At 35.0% G+C, this 13,375-nt stretch overlaps 1 protein-coding gene across 15 annotated transcripts in view; it reads left to right on the top strand.

Annotated features, from left to right (window-relative positions):
- Positions 1-12,530, top strand: part of NOL4 (nucleolar protein 4) — a 701,612-nt gene extending 689,082 nt beyond the window's left edge. For all 15 annotated transcript variants that reach the window (XM_084964462.1, XM_021096222.2, XM_021096221.2 and 12 more), the window contains one exon: positions 12,134-12,530. In XM_084964462.1, coding sequence (XP_084820588.1) covers positions 12,134-12,327 — 194 coding nt within the window. In that variant the 3' untranslated portion in view covers positions 12,328-12,530. The remainder of the gene's footprint in view (positions 1-12,133) is intronic.
- Positions 12,531-13,375: the final 845 nt, after the last annotated feature.

Raw genomic sequence — 13,375 nt, 5'->3', positions numbered from 1 at the left:
GAAAATCAAATCACAAATGAAGAGAGAAAGAGAAGAAAATACAGAGGAATTATAAAAAAGCCAGAAAATAATTAACAAAATGGCAGCAATAAGTACATATATATCAATAATACCTTTAAAGATCAGAAACAAGACAAGAATGTCCACTCCCACCACTTTTTTCAACATGGTTTTTGAAGTCCTAGCTATGACAATCAGAGAAGAAACAAAAGGAATCAAAATTGAAAAAGAATAAGTGAAATTATCACTGTTTTCAGATTACATGATACTATATATAGAAAATCCTGAAGATTCTGCCAGAAAACTCTTAGAGCTCATCAAAATTTCAATAAAGTTTCAGGATACAAAATTAAAACACAGAAATCTCTTGCAATCCTATATACTAGCAACAAAAAATCAAAAATAGAAAATAAGGAAACAATCCCATTTACCATTTCATCGAAAAGAATAAAATACCTAAGAGGAATAAACCTACCTAAAGAGGCCTGTATCATAGACCTCAACTCTGAAAACTATACTCTGTACTCCAAAAAATATAAGACACTGATAAAGGAAATCAAGATGACACAAACAGATGAAAAGTTATACTATGTTCTTGGATTGGAAGAATCAGTATTGTCAAAATGACTATACTACCAAAAACAATCTACAGATTCAATGCAATCCTTATGAAATTACCAATAGCATTTTAAATTTGTATGGAAACACAAAGACCTTGCATAGCCAAAGCAATCTTGAGAAAGAAAATGGAGCTGGAGAGATAAGGCTCCCCAACTTCAGACTATACTACAAAGCTATTGAACCAGTATGGTACTTGCACAAAATCAGAAATATAGATCAGCAGGAACAGTGGAGAAAGCCCAGAAATAAACCCATACACCTATGGTCAGTTAATCTACAACAAAGGAGGCAAGAACATACAATGGAGAACAGATAGTCTCTTCAATAAATGGTGCTAGGAAAACTGAACAGCTATATGTAAAAGAAAATTAGAACATTCTTTTATACCATGCACAAACATGAACTCAAAATGGACTAAATACCTAAAATAAAATAAAAAATGAACACTCACTGACATGAATTGGAGCAATATCTTCTTTATCCACCTCCTAGAGTGATTAAAAAAACAAAAATAAATATATGGGACCTAATTAAACTTAAGCTTTTACACAGCAAAGGAAACCATAAAAAAAGGAAAAGACAACCTGCCCAATGGAATAAAATCCTTGTATATGAGGTGACCGACATGGAATAAATCTCCCAAATATACAAACATCTCATGCCACTTTATATATAAAAATAAGCAGAAGATGCTATAAACATAGATAAAAACAGGCAGAATGATCTTTGACATAAATGACAGCAACATATTTTTTGACCCACCTCCTATAATAAAGACAATGAAAACACAAATAAACCAATGTAATCTAATTAAACTCAAAAGATTCTGCACAGCAAAGGAAACCATGAAAAAGACAACAAGACAACCCACAGAATTGAGAAAACTTTTGCAAATGACTCAACTGGCAATGGTTTAATCTCCAAGATATACAAACAATTCATACAACTCAACAAAAAACAAACAACCTAATCAAAAAATGGTCAGAAGACCTAAATAGACATTTCTCCAAATAAGACCTACAGATGGCCAGCAGGCACATGAAAAAATGCTCACATCACTAATTATTAGAGAAATGCAAATCAAAACTACAATGAGGTACCACCTCATGCCAGTTAGAGTGGCCACCATTAACAAGTCCACAAACAGCAAAGGCTGGAGAGGATGTGGAGAAAAGAGAACACTCCTACACTTTTGGTGGAAATGTAAATTGGTACAACCACTATGGAAAACAGTATGGAGGTACCTCAGAAAACTACACATAGAACTACCATATGACCCAGCAATCCCACTCCTGGGCATGTATCTGGACAAAACTTTCATTGAAAAATATACATGCATCTGTATGTTCATCGCAGTGCTATTCACAATAGCCAAGACATGGAAACAACCTAAATGTCCATCAACAGATGAATGGATTAAGAAGATGTCGTACATATATACAATGGAATACTACTCAGCCATAAAAAAGGACAAAATAATGCCATTTGCAGCAACATGGATAGAACTAGAGACTCTCTTACTGAGTGAATTAAGTCAGAAAAAGAAAAACTGACACCATGTGATATCACTTACATGTGGAGTCTAAAATATGACACAAATGATCTATCTCCAAAACAGAAACAGATCATGGACATGGAGGACAGACTCATGTTTCCCAGGGGGTAGGGGGAGGGTCTGGGGTGGATTCGGAGTTTGGGGATATTAGAGGCATACTGTCACATTTGAAGTGGATAAGCAATGAGATTCTGCTGCATAGCACCGGGAACTATATCCAATCACTTGTGATGGAACATGATGGAGGATAATGTGAGAAAAATAATGTATACATATGTATAACTGGGTCACTTTGCTATACAGCAGAAACTGACAGAACATTATAAATTAACTATAATAAAAAATAAAAAATAGGCAAATTATCTGAATAGACATTTCTTTGAAGACAGACAGATGGCCAAAAACACATGAAAAGATGCTCAACATCACTAATTATTCAACATACAAATAAAAACTACAATTAGGTATCACCTTACACCAGTCAGAATGGCCATCATCAAAAAGTCTACAAAAAATAAGTCTTGGAGAGGGTATGGAGTAAAGGAAGCCCTCCTGCATCATTGGTGGTGATGTAAATTGGTACAACCACTATGGAAAACAGTATGGAGATTCCTCAGAAAACTAAATGTATAACTACCATATAATCCAGCCATCCCACTCCTGGCCATCTGGAGAAAACCATAATTTGAAAAGACACCTGCACCCCAGTGTTCATAGAAGCACTATTTACAACAGTCAAGACATGGAAGCAACCTGTCCATCCACAGAGGAATGGATAAATAAGATGTGGTAATATATACAATGGAATATTATTCAACAAAAAAAAAGGAACAAAATAATACCATTTGCAGCAACATGGATGGACTTAGAAATTATCATATGAAATGAAGTCAGACAAAGACAGCTACTACATGAAATCACTAATATGTGGAATCTAATTTTTTAAAAAATGATACTAAGGAACTTAATTACAAAAGAGAAACACACTAAAAAATTTCAAAACCAAAGTTATCAAAGAGGAAATGCTTTGGGGGGAGGGAGGGATAAATTAAGAGTTTGGGATTAACATATACATACTTCTATCTATAAATTAGATAAGTAACAAGGACCTACTATATAGCACAGAGAAATCTACTCAATACTATATAATAACCTATATGGGTAAAGAATCTGCAAAGGAATTGATATATGTATATGTATAACTGATTCACCTGAAACTATCACAGCACTGTAAGTTAACTATACTCCAATAAAATTAAATAATAATAATTCCTTTTAATATAAAGGACTAAATTCTCCAATAAAAAGACAGAGGTTGTTATGGGTTAAAGAAATGAAACCCATCTAGATACTGCCAAAAAGAGACTCACTTCAGATGTAAGGACACACAGAAACTTGACTGAAAGGGAAGGGATTGAAAAAGATGTTCCATGCAAATGGAAATAAAAAGAAAGTTTGAATAGCTATATTTATATCAGACAAAATAGACACTAAGACAAAACTATAATAAAAGACAAAGAGGGTCTTTACATAATTATAAAGGAGTCAGTACAGTAAAATGATACATTTGTAAATATGTAGCACCCAACATAAGAACACATAAATATATAAAGCAAGTGTTAATATACCTAAAGGGAGAAATAGACAATAGTACAATAATAGTAGACTTTAATATCCCACTTACATGAATGGATAGATTAGACAAAATCAGTAAGGAAACATATCCTTAAATGACATGTTAGATCAGAATGCTTTAATGCAAATACGCAGACTATGCCATCTTAGGTGCACATGAAACATTCTTTAGAATAGATCAGATATTAGGCCTCAAAACAAGTTTTAATAAATTTAATAAAATTCAAATAATATCAAGCATCTTTTTGGACCACAATATTATGAAACCAGAAATTAATTACAAAAAATAGAAAATTGACAAATATGTGGAGGTTGAGCAACATGCCACTTAACAACCAATAGGTCAAAGAAGCAATCAAAAGAGAAATCAGAAAATACCTCAAGACTAATAAGAGTGGAAAATGGAACTACAACATACCAAAACTTATGAGATACAGCAAAAGCTATCCCAAGAGTTCATGGTAATACGTGCCTCCACCAAGAAACAAAAAAAAAGATCTCATAAAAACAATTATACTTTACACCTCAAGGAACTAGAAAAAGAACTAACTAAGCCCTAAGTTAGTAGAAGGAAGGAAATAATAAGGATCAGAGTGAAAATAAATGAAAAGAGACTAGAAAGACAATAGAAAGATAAAAATAAAAGCTATTCTTTTGAAAAGATAAAATTGACAAACTTACTTTAAAAAAAGAGGGGACTCAAATGCAATCAGAAATGAAAGAGGAGGCAGTACAATTGATATCATAAAAATACAAAGGATGATAAGAAACTACTACGAACAACTACATGCCAACAAATTGGACAACTGAGAACAAATAGATAAATTTCTAAAACACAACCTGCTAAGACTGCATCATGAAGAACTATAAAATCTGAATAGGACCAATTACTGGTAAGGAGGTTAAGGAGATTGAATCAGTAATCAAAAAATCTTCCAACAAAAAATAAAGGTCTAGAACCATACAACTTCATTGGATTCTACCAAACATTTAAAGAACTAATACCAATCCTCAAACTTTTCCAAAAAAAAAAAAAAAAAAAACAGGAGAGAAGGGAACACTTCCAAACTCATTTTTCCTAGGCCAGTATTCTTCCAATACCAGATGAGACTTATCATGATCTTGGCTACCAAAGTTGATAATTAGAAGACCTTTATTCAGAGAATAATGCAAGAAGTGTGTTCAGGTAGAAACTGCAAATATTTCACCATTGTTTCTGGCATTGCTTTTGTATGAGCTGTAGACTGATGGCCACTAATGAAAGATATCAGGAACCTGAGGAAATCGCCACTACCAACTAGAATTATCAGCTCATGCAATTAACCAGGATCAAATTGAAGCTCTGGCAAAGGAGGAACCAAAAGATACCACCTTAGTATGATTTTATATAGGCCATTAGGCCTATTTTTAAAGTCTCTTGAATATTTTTAAATATAACTAAATTCTGGCTTTAGAGAAAACTCCCTGAGCTATATCACTACTTTGTTCTAGCCAGCACCCTACACACCACACTCCTGCTTGTCTCCACATCTTTGTTTGTTATTCCTATGGGGGCATTTGTCCTTCCCTGCCCAACTACTCATATTTCTTCTGAGCTGGACCACTGTGGTATAGAAGGAAGGACCAGGAACCCTGTGTGACTTTGGGCAAGGCAGTGAATCTCAGTTTCTCCAACTATAAAATGGGCCCAATTACTGTGCTCTGCTCACCCACCAGACTGCAGCGCAGTTCCAAGGGGGACAGTGTGAGTTTCTAGCAAGGAAAGAGAAGTGCTGGGAGGCAGTGTTCTGCTCACGTGCTCACCACTACAGTCCTTGCTTCTCCCTTCTTCTGAGCCCCTCAGCCCTCACCTATACTACCAACTTTGTTCATTAAACAAGGACCCCATTAAACATTATATATATGCATACATATACATATACATATATATATATGAAATAAATAGATAGATAGCCTTTCACACCATATTCATAGAGCCCTGAGCAGGAGCTCTGGGACAAAAGGGACTTCAGCCATTTCTCTCTCATCGCCCCAAACTGTAAGATCTTTCTATTGTAACCCTAAACCAAATAAGTCATTTAGATGTGGCCATAAAAGCAGATTCTTTTTTATCTTTAAAAAACAAAAGGTCTTCGTTTGAAGTCAAAATAGTAAAATTCACAAGAAATTGCTAATAAAATATGTTATGTTTTATCTTGAATCAGACACATTTGAGTAACCCCCTGCCATATGATCCAACAGTTCCACTTCTGGGTATTTATCGGAAGGAAATGAAAACACTAACTTGAAAAGATAACTGTAGCCCTATGTTCATTGCAGCATTATTTACAATAGCCAAATATGGAAACAATTGTCCATTCATAGACAGGTGGATTAAGAATACGACAATGAGGAGTTTCCATTGTGATTCAGTGGTAACAAATCCAACTAGTATCCATGAGGACGCAGGTTCGATCCCTGGCCTTGCTCAGTGGGTTAAGGATCCATCGTTGCCATGAACCATGGTGTAGGTTGCAGATGTGACTTGGACCCCACATTGCTGTGGCTGTGGTATAGGCTGGCAGCTTCAGCTCTGTTTTGACCCCTAGCACGTGAACTTCAATGTGCAACAGGTGCAGCCCTAAAAATAGAAAGAAAAAAAAAATATGACAATGAGGCTTTCCCATTGTGAGAATGCAGGTTCAATCCCTGGCCTTGCTCAGTGGGTTAAAGATCCTATGTTGCTACAAGATGTGGCATAGGTCGTAGATGTGGCTTGGATCTATGTTGCTGTGGCATAGGCTGGTACCTGCAGCTCCGACTCAGCCCCTAGCATGGGAATTTCCATATGCCTCAGGTGTGGCCCTAAAAAGAGGGAAAAAAAGGACAATGAAATACTACTTAGCCATAAAAATAAAAGGAAATATTGCTATTTGTGATAACATGAATAGACTACAAGGGCTTTATGCTAAGTGAAATAAGAGAAAAACAAATACTATATGATTCCAATTCATGCAGAATTGGGAAAAAAACATTAAAAAATCAGATACAAAGAACAGGTGGGTACAGGGGTGAATGAAATGGGTGAAAGTCATCAAAAGATACAAACTTCCAGTCATTATATAAATAAGTCATGGAGATGTGATGTACCGCCTGGTGACTAGAATTAATAATACTGTATTGCACATTTGAAAATTGCTAAAAATCAGCCTTAAAAGTTCTCATCAGAAGAAAAAGAAGTTGGTAACTGTGTGCAATGATGGATGTTAACTAGACTTACTGCAGTGATCATTTAATGATATCTACTAATACCAAGTCATTATGTTGAACATCTGAAATAAATGTTATATGTCCACAAAAAGTCTTATGAAAATTTAACTATAGGTACCTAAATGCCTCTTGACCTGTAGTGATTAAAATATTTACCATCTGACCCATAATGTTTAAAAGCATGCATCTGAAAATGTCACTCACTTATTTAAAATTGTTAAATGAATTACAAGTTATTCCAACATTTCAGAGTGCATGACTTGGGAGTGGAAGTTTTAGGTGAAGGAGGGAGAGTAGGAGAAGCTTACACACAGCTACGACCTTTTTATACCCAGCTCAAGAGTCATTGTAATATTTAGTGGTAGGAGATGAACATAACTATTTTTCTCTTTTTCAGCAACAATTCATGTAGAAAGTACTGTGATAAGCAATTCTACTTAGATTATTTTTTTCACAACTTTGGATAACTTTTATAGACATAATATTCTCATATAGTAGAGGTAACTTTATTCAAATAAGTTACACTAAATCTACTGTTTTTTATGTCTAACTAGTTTCCTTTTAACCATAATTGGGTGTTATTAATGACATCACTCATTCTCCATTTCTTGAGTGTCGGCTGTAGAAATATCTGGCATTTCTCACTCATTTCTTACACAAGTATTTATTGAGCCTTGCCTTTATGCCATACACCACCAACAGCTACAATGTGGTAAAAAAGATGCAAAGGGTGCCCACATTCATAGGTCTTGCATTTCTCCTCAGTATATATAATAAAAATTGTTACCAAGTTTTTTAAAAAATACTTTTCTTTTGATTTGTCTCTAATATGTGGAACCTCATAAAAAGATACAAAAGAACTTATTTACAAAGCAGAAATAGACTCAAAGGAGTTCCTGTCATGGCTCAGTGGTTAACGAATCCGACTAGGAACCATGAGGTTATGGGTTCGATTCCTGGCCTCACTCAGTGGGTTAAGGATCTGTGTTGCTGTGGCTGTGGCGTAGGCTGGCGGCTACAGCTCCGATTAGACCCCTAGCATGGAAACCTCCATATGCCTCTGGTGCGGCCCTAGAAAAAGACAAAAAAAAAAAAAAAATAGACTCAAAGATTTTGCAATCAAACTTATGGTTCCCAAAGGGGAAACACTGAGGTGAGGGTGAATGAGGAGGTTTGGAATTAACATATATATACTACTATCTATCAAATAGATAGGTAACATGGACCTACTGTATAGCACAGGGAAATCTACTCAATATTGTGTAATAACCTATATGGAAAAATAATCTGAAAAGGAATGGATATATGTGTAACTGCTCACTTTTCTGTATACCAGAAACTAACGCAACCTTAAGTCAACTATACTCCAATTGTTTTTTAATTTGCCATTTTAACCACTTTTAAGTACACAGTGCCCTTAAGCACATTCACTTTATTGTGCAACCATCCATCTCCAGAAATTTTCCGTCTTATAAAACTGAAACTCTATACTTGTTAAACAATGTCCCCATTCCTTCCTCCCCTCAGCCCCTAGCAACCACCACGCTGCTTTTTGTCTCTCTGAATTTGACTACGCTAGAAGATAGTAGGTTTTTAATAAACATCTGTGAAATAAAAATAATGATTTTCTTTGCACAAACACAATTAAACTTTGTCCAGAGGTCTCTATTATCTGTGGGTAATTGACACAAAAATAAGACCACAAAGGTAAATCTAATTAAACCAAGGACCAGAAACGTACCATAAATAGGGGGAAGGTATTCAACTGATATTTAATTTTAAAAATAAAAAGAATTATAGATCTACATTTTCATTTAATTAAAATTTATGCATAAGTTAAATGTCTCCCCAAAAACCTTTAAAAAGTAAATCAAGCTTTGGTTTTAGTGGGGCTTATTTTTCTAACAACATTGCATGTTAGCACGAAATATCTTTTATCTCTTATTCAACTTTTCAGAATGAACATTAAGAAGGTCTGCATCATTTTGGCTAAAATGTAAGTACGGTTGACCCTTGAAAAATATGAGTTTGAACTGTGTGACCCCTTTTACACACAGCTTTTTTCAATAGCAATACTACTGTATTCCACTATTTTCAGTTACCTGAATCTGCACAGGTAGAGGATACAAGAGGGCAGACTCTAGTTTACACGGAGATTTGCACCATGGCAAAGAGTCAGCACCTCTCACCCCATGTGTTCAAGGGTCAGCTGTACTTATATGAAATGAGCCTTGTCAAGTTTCCTGAATATATATGCCTCAGCATTTGATATTCAAATCATTATCTCTTTAAGCATCTAATATGTCATCATCCTTGTTCATTTTCTTATTAACTAGTCCCATTCTTCCAAAACCATTCTTTTCAGGGGTCTTGTCTGTGATTTGACCAGGTGTCTAAGAATATTTTACTTCGACTTTTTTAAATTCAGCATTTTCATAAAATTTGAAATTTTGCTTTATGATGACGTACATTATAATTACATTAAAATGTCTGGGTTAAGCCAATCCAGTAAAGTATGACATTGACTCAATAAGGCAGAAATGAATACTAGTGACAAACAGGGAAGCATTGTTTGAGTAGTCACTAGCCAAACAGTTGTTTCATTTGTGAATATTTTAATTTTTTGCTTCCCTAGTCAACCTCATAACTTTGATGCTTTGAATAATAAACACTCAGCAAAAAGAATTCCTTATATTTTTGATTTATATTCTCAATCCTGATCCTGTAGATCCAAAAGAAGCCAAGATAGTGAAGTCAACTTTCTTCCAGAACTAAAAGTAACAGGAGCTGTGAATGGCTTCTAAATTACTGAGCTCTCTTAAGTTTACCCATGTTAATAATGATCTGTTTTAAAAAAAAGTAAAAGCCATGTCTCAGTTTGGAAGTATATACTTTTGAACCAGAAGTGGATAGTTGCCCAGAAACTTCAGTATTAGAATAAAATCACAACCTCTCTCACCCCAAAGAGAACTGGAGCCCTAGCCCCACCTTTTCTCAACTCCCATTTGGGATGCCAATAAGTAACTTGGCTTGGCAGCAAAAAACATCACAAAATGGTATGCTTTCTAATGAAATAAAGACACTCAGCCAATAAAATAATAGGTATCTACATAACTGAGAGGGGAATTCTTTCACTCTTCTTTCATAAAAGTTTGTATCAGATAGAATCAACTATATTTCAATAAATTTTTTTTTAATTGTACTAGATAGAGAACAGACTTGTGGTTGCCAGGGGGAGATAGAGTTGGGGAGAGTTGGATTGGGAGTTTATGATTAGCAGATAGGAACAACAAAGTCCTACTGTATAGCACAGGGAACTATATTCAATATCCTGTGATAAACCATCCTAGAAAAGGATATGTAATATGTGCGTGTGTGTGTACAAATTGAACCACAAACATTGTAAATCAACTATTCTTCAGTAAGATAAAATCTAAAAATACGTAAGTTAAAAAAAAAAAATTTGTCCTAGCATTCTGAAATGTAAATAAAATAAGTAAAATTTAAATTTGGTTCATCCAAAGAACAAAACTTCTGTTATATCATGAGCCTGACTAAATCCACTCAGAATCTTCCAAACAATTGCTGTTGATGATTTGCTTTTTCAGTGTCCCTGTTTGCAACTGTGACATCCCTGTATCTCCCCCTTTCAGCTTGTTATGTCTGTGTCATGATTTTGTAAACGGAGCAAATGGCAGATTGCTCCTGCTAGAAAATCAGAGCTTCGAAGGCCATGGCAGAGGTGGAGATAATTTTCTCTCCACTATCAGAGTTCTTGTGTGTTACCCTTGTGTCTGGACTAATTAAATTCCAAGTGAAGCTACTTCCCTCTTATGGGGCATCTGCCTCTTAGCTGACAGAAGTCCTATTTTCCCTTTGGGACAGAAGGTGGAGGGGGCTGGATCTTGACCTGTTTCTATTTTGCCTCAAGCAGAACTAGAAGGGTAAAATAATATCCCTTGTTTTAGTTCACTAAATACATACTAAAATCTGAAAAATTGTTAGGTTTAGGAAAAATGCTGTTAAAATATTGTCAAGATATAGAGCTGCTACAGTTTTTAAGCATGCCTTTGGTCATGTGCTTAGTAATGTGTTTTCAAGGATTTGAATTTATTACCAAAAATTTAATAATTAAAGGGATAGCTTAAGAACTATAAAAGTGAATACTTAGGTATATAATAAAACCTTCATAATCTAAGAATAATCATACAAAGCATCTGAGCACAAATACTTGAAGAGTTTTAAATCAACTTCGTAAATGAAATTCTAGTAAAAATTTACAAAATGTCATCAAAAAGCAGACCTATATGATTTAAGTATATATAAGGGAAAAAAGACACATGAATGTTTTGGGCAAATAAATATGGAAGCAACTTTAGCAATACCTAAAGCAGTATTCCAAGCCTGGTTTCTTTGTGGCATTGTTTGTACTAATCATATAACACATTTCAAAAGCAAACTTTAGTCTAATATATTCACACTTTTAAATACTAACCAACCTGGTGGAAAAAAGCACTGGCCTGAAAGGAAATAAAACACCACTCACATCCTTACTGTGCCACTTTTCAGTTACTGACCTCTAAACATGTCATTGAATCCCCAGAGTCCTCAATTGCTTTTGTTCTAAATTGAGGTGTTTATAATATAGGGTCTTTCACCTCACCCTGTCGGCTCTTTGACTTCTGAATTGGTGGTATCCAAATTATTTAACGAATGTAGCAAATTAAAAAATGTGATTCCCATCATTTCCACTCCTACAGAGAAGTATTGACACCTGGGAGGTGGAATTAACACTGAAAATTACAAAAAGCACATGTTAAGAGGTTTTCACTGTCTTTCTACAGTAAAGGGTGACTTCCAGAGGCTAGACAAAGGGTCTGAGGGAAAACCCAGCCTCTCTTTTTTCCATCGTTGTGGTCGTCAGTCTTTCTGACAGCCGGTGTATTTGATTAAAGGTATCGGTAGCTTCTCACGAAGGAATACCTAAATTAAATCAACAGTAATTTATTTAGTGCTCATGTTCAAGATACCAAAAGACAAATTGCTCAAATTTGTGATTTTTTTTTTTTCTAGGACCCACCGATCTCAGCATGAAGAGGCAGTTGGCAACCAGCTCAGGATCCTCCAGCAGTTCGAGCTCCAGACCCCAGCTGAGTCCAACCGAAATCAATGCAGTGAGACAGCTCGTTGCAGGATATCGAGAATCAGCTGCATTTTTATTGCGTTCCGCCGATGAACTGGAAAATCTTATTTTGCAACAGAACTGAGTCAAATGACGATCCTCTTCACTGAGGTCTAAATTTGCAGTTTCCACTAATGACATTTTGATTTCCCGGCAGAGATGCATCTGGTTTTACTGCACAGTCTTAAGAAAAATACTTCCATTATGCCACATTGTCCTTGATCCATAAAGTGATGTGTAAAGGTGCTTCAAAGGAACTCTGACCTCTGAAGTACTTGAGATACTTTAATGTGTCCAGCCTACTGCTTTTTATTTCAGTGTGCCAGCATAAATATCTGGGGCAAAAAAAAAAAAAAAAAAAAAAAAAAGGAAAAAAAAAGGCTGCATATTCCTAATTCAAGGATAAAACAGAAGAAGCTTGTGGTATCAAAAATAGTTCAAGATCCAAGTGAAATATTAGTGGAATTTGCTACTGAGTTACTGGACTGAAAGCTGTAGTATCTGGCAAAAAAAAAAAAAAAAAAAAAAAAAAAAAGCCAAAATTTCTTGTTACTACAGGATAAAACAATGAAAAGGATCTTGTATTTTAAAATATATATATATATGTAATTTTATAAAAAGAAAACTTGTTTTTCATTCAAAAGTGTCATTTTTACTTTGGTAAATTTTTCATAGGTCCTAAAAGAAAACTGTTTTGAGAAACTAAGTACCTTTTCCACATCCCTTTGCCTTCTCTTCTTTCCAAATTCTTCTACAAAAATAACACTTGATGCTGGGGAAAAACAACAACAAATAACAGAAAAAACCCTTTCCTACGTTAAGATCATCACATCAGGAACGACTTCTAAGAGAAGCCTACATTTCTCCACTCGTGTCAGTCTCAAGCATCCCACTCAGCACTGCAGATTTGCCATAGCCGCTTTCACCACAGAATTTTTATTAAAAAGAACATATCATTGGAAAAAAAAAAAAAATCACACCTTGGTTTCTTAGAGCTGCTTCCCCCGGATTGCCGCTGCTGTTTTAACGGCCATCCCTCTAGCAGCAATTGGATGTAGATGATTGAATGTTAAGAGGTTGCAAGTGACAATCTGAAAATGTGCACTCGTGTGTAGTTTTCTTTTCTCTCTTTC

Source organism: Sus scrofa, chromosome 6 (assembly GCF_054392235.1).
Source record: "Sus scrofa isolate SSC_HxYL_T2T_F1_AM1 chromosome 6, Sscrofa_HxYL_maternal_Yorkshire_Landrace_v2.0, whole genome shotgun sequence".
NCBI classification, from domain to species: domain Eukaryota; kingdom Metazoa; phylum Chordata; class Mammalia; order Artiodactyla; family Suidae; genus Sus; species Sus scrofa.
This window is presented reverse-complemented; position numbering and strand designations above follow the sequence as displayed.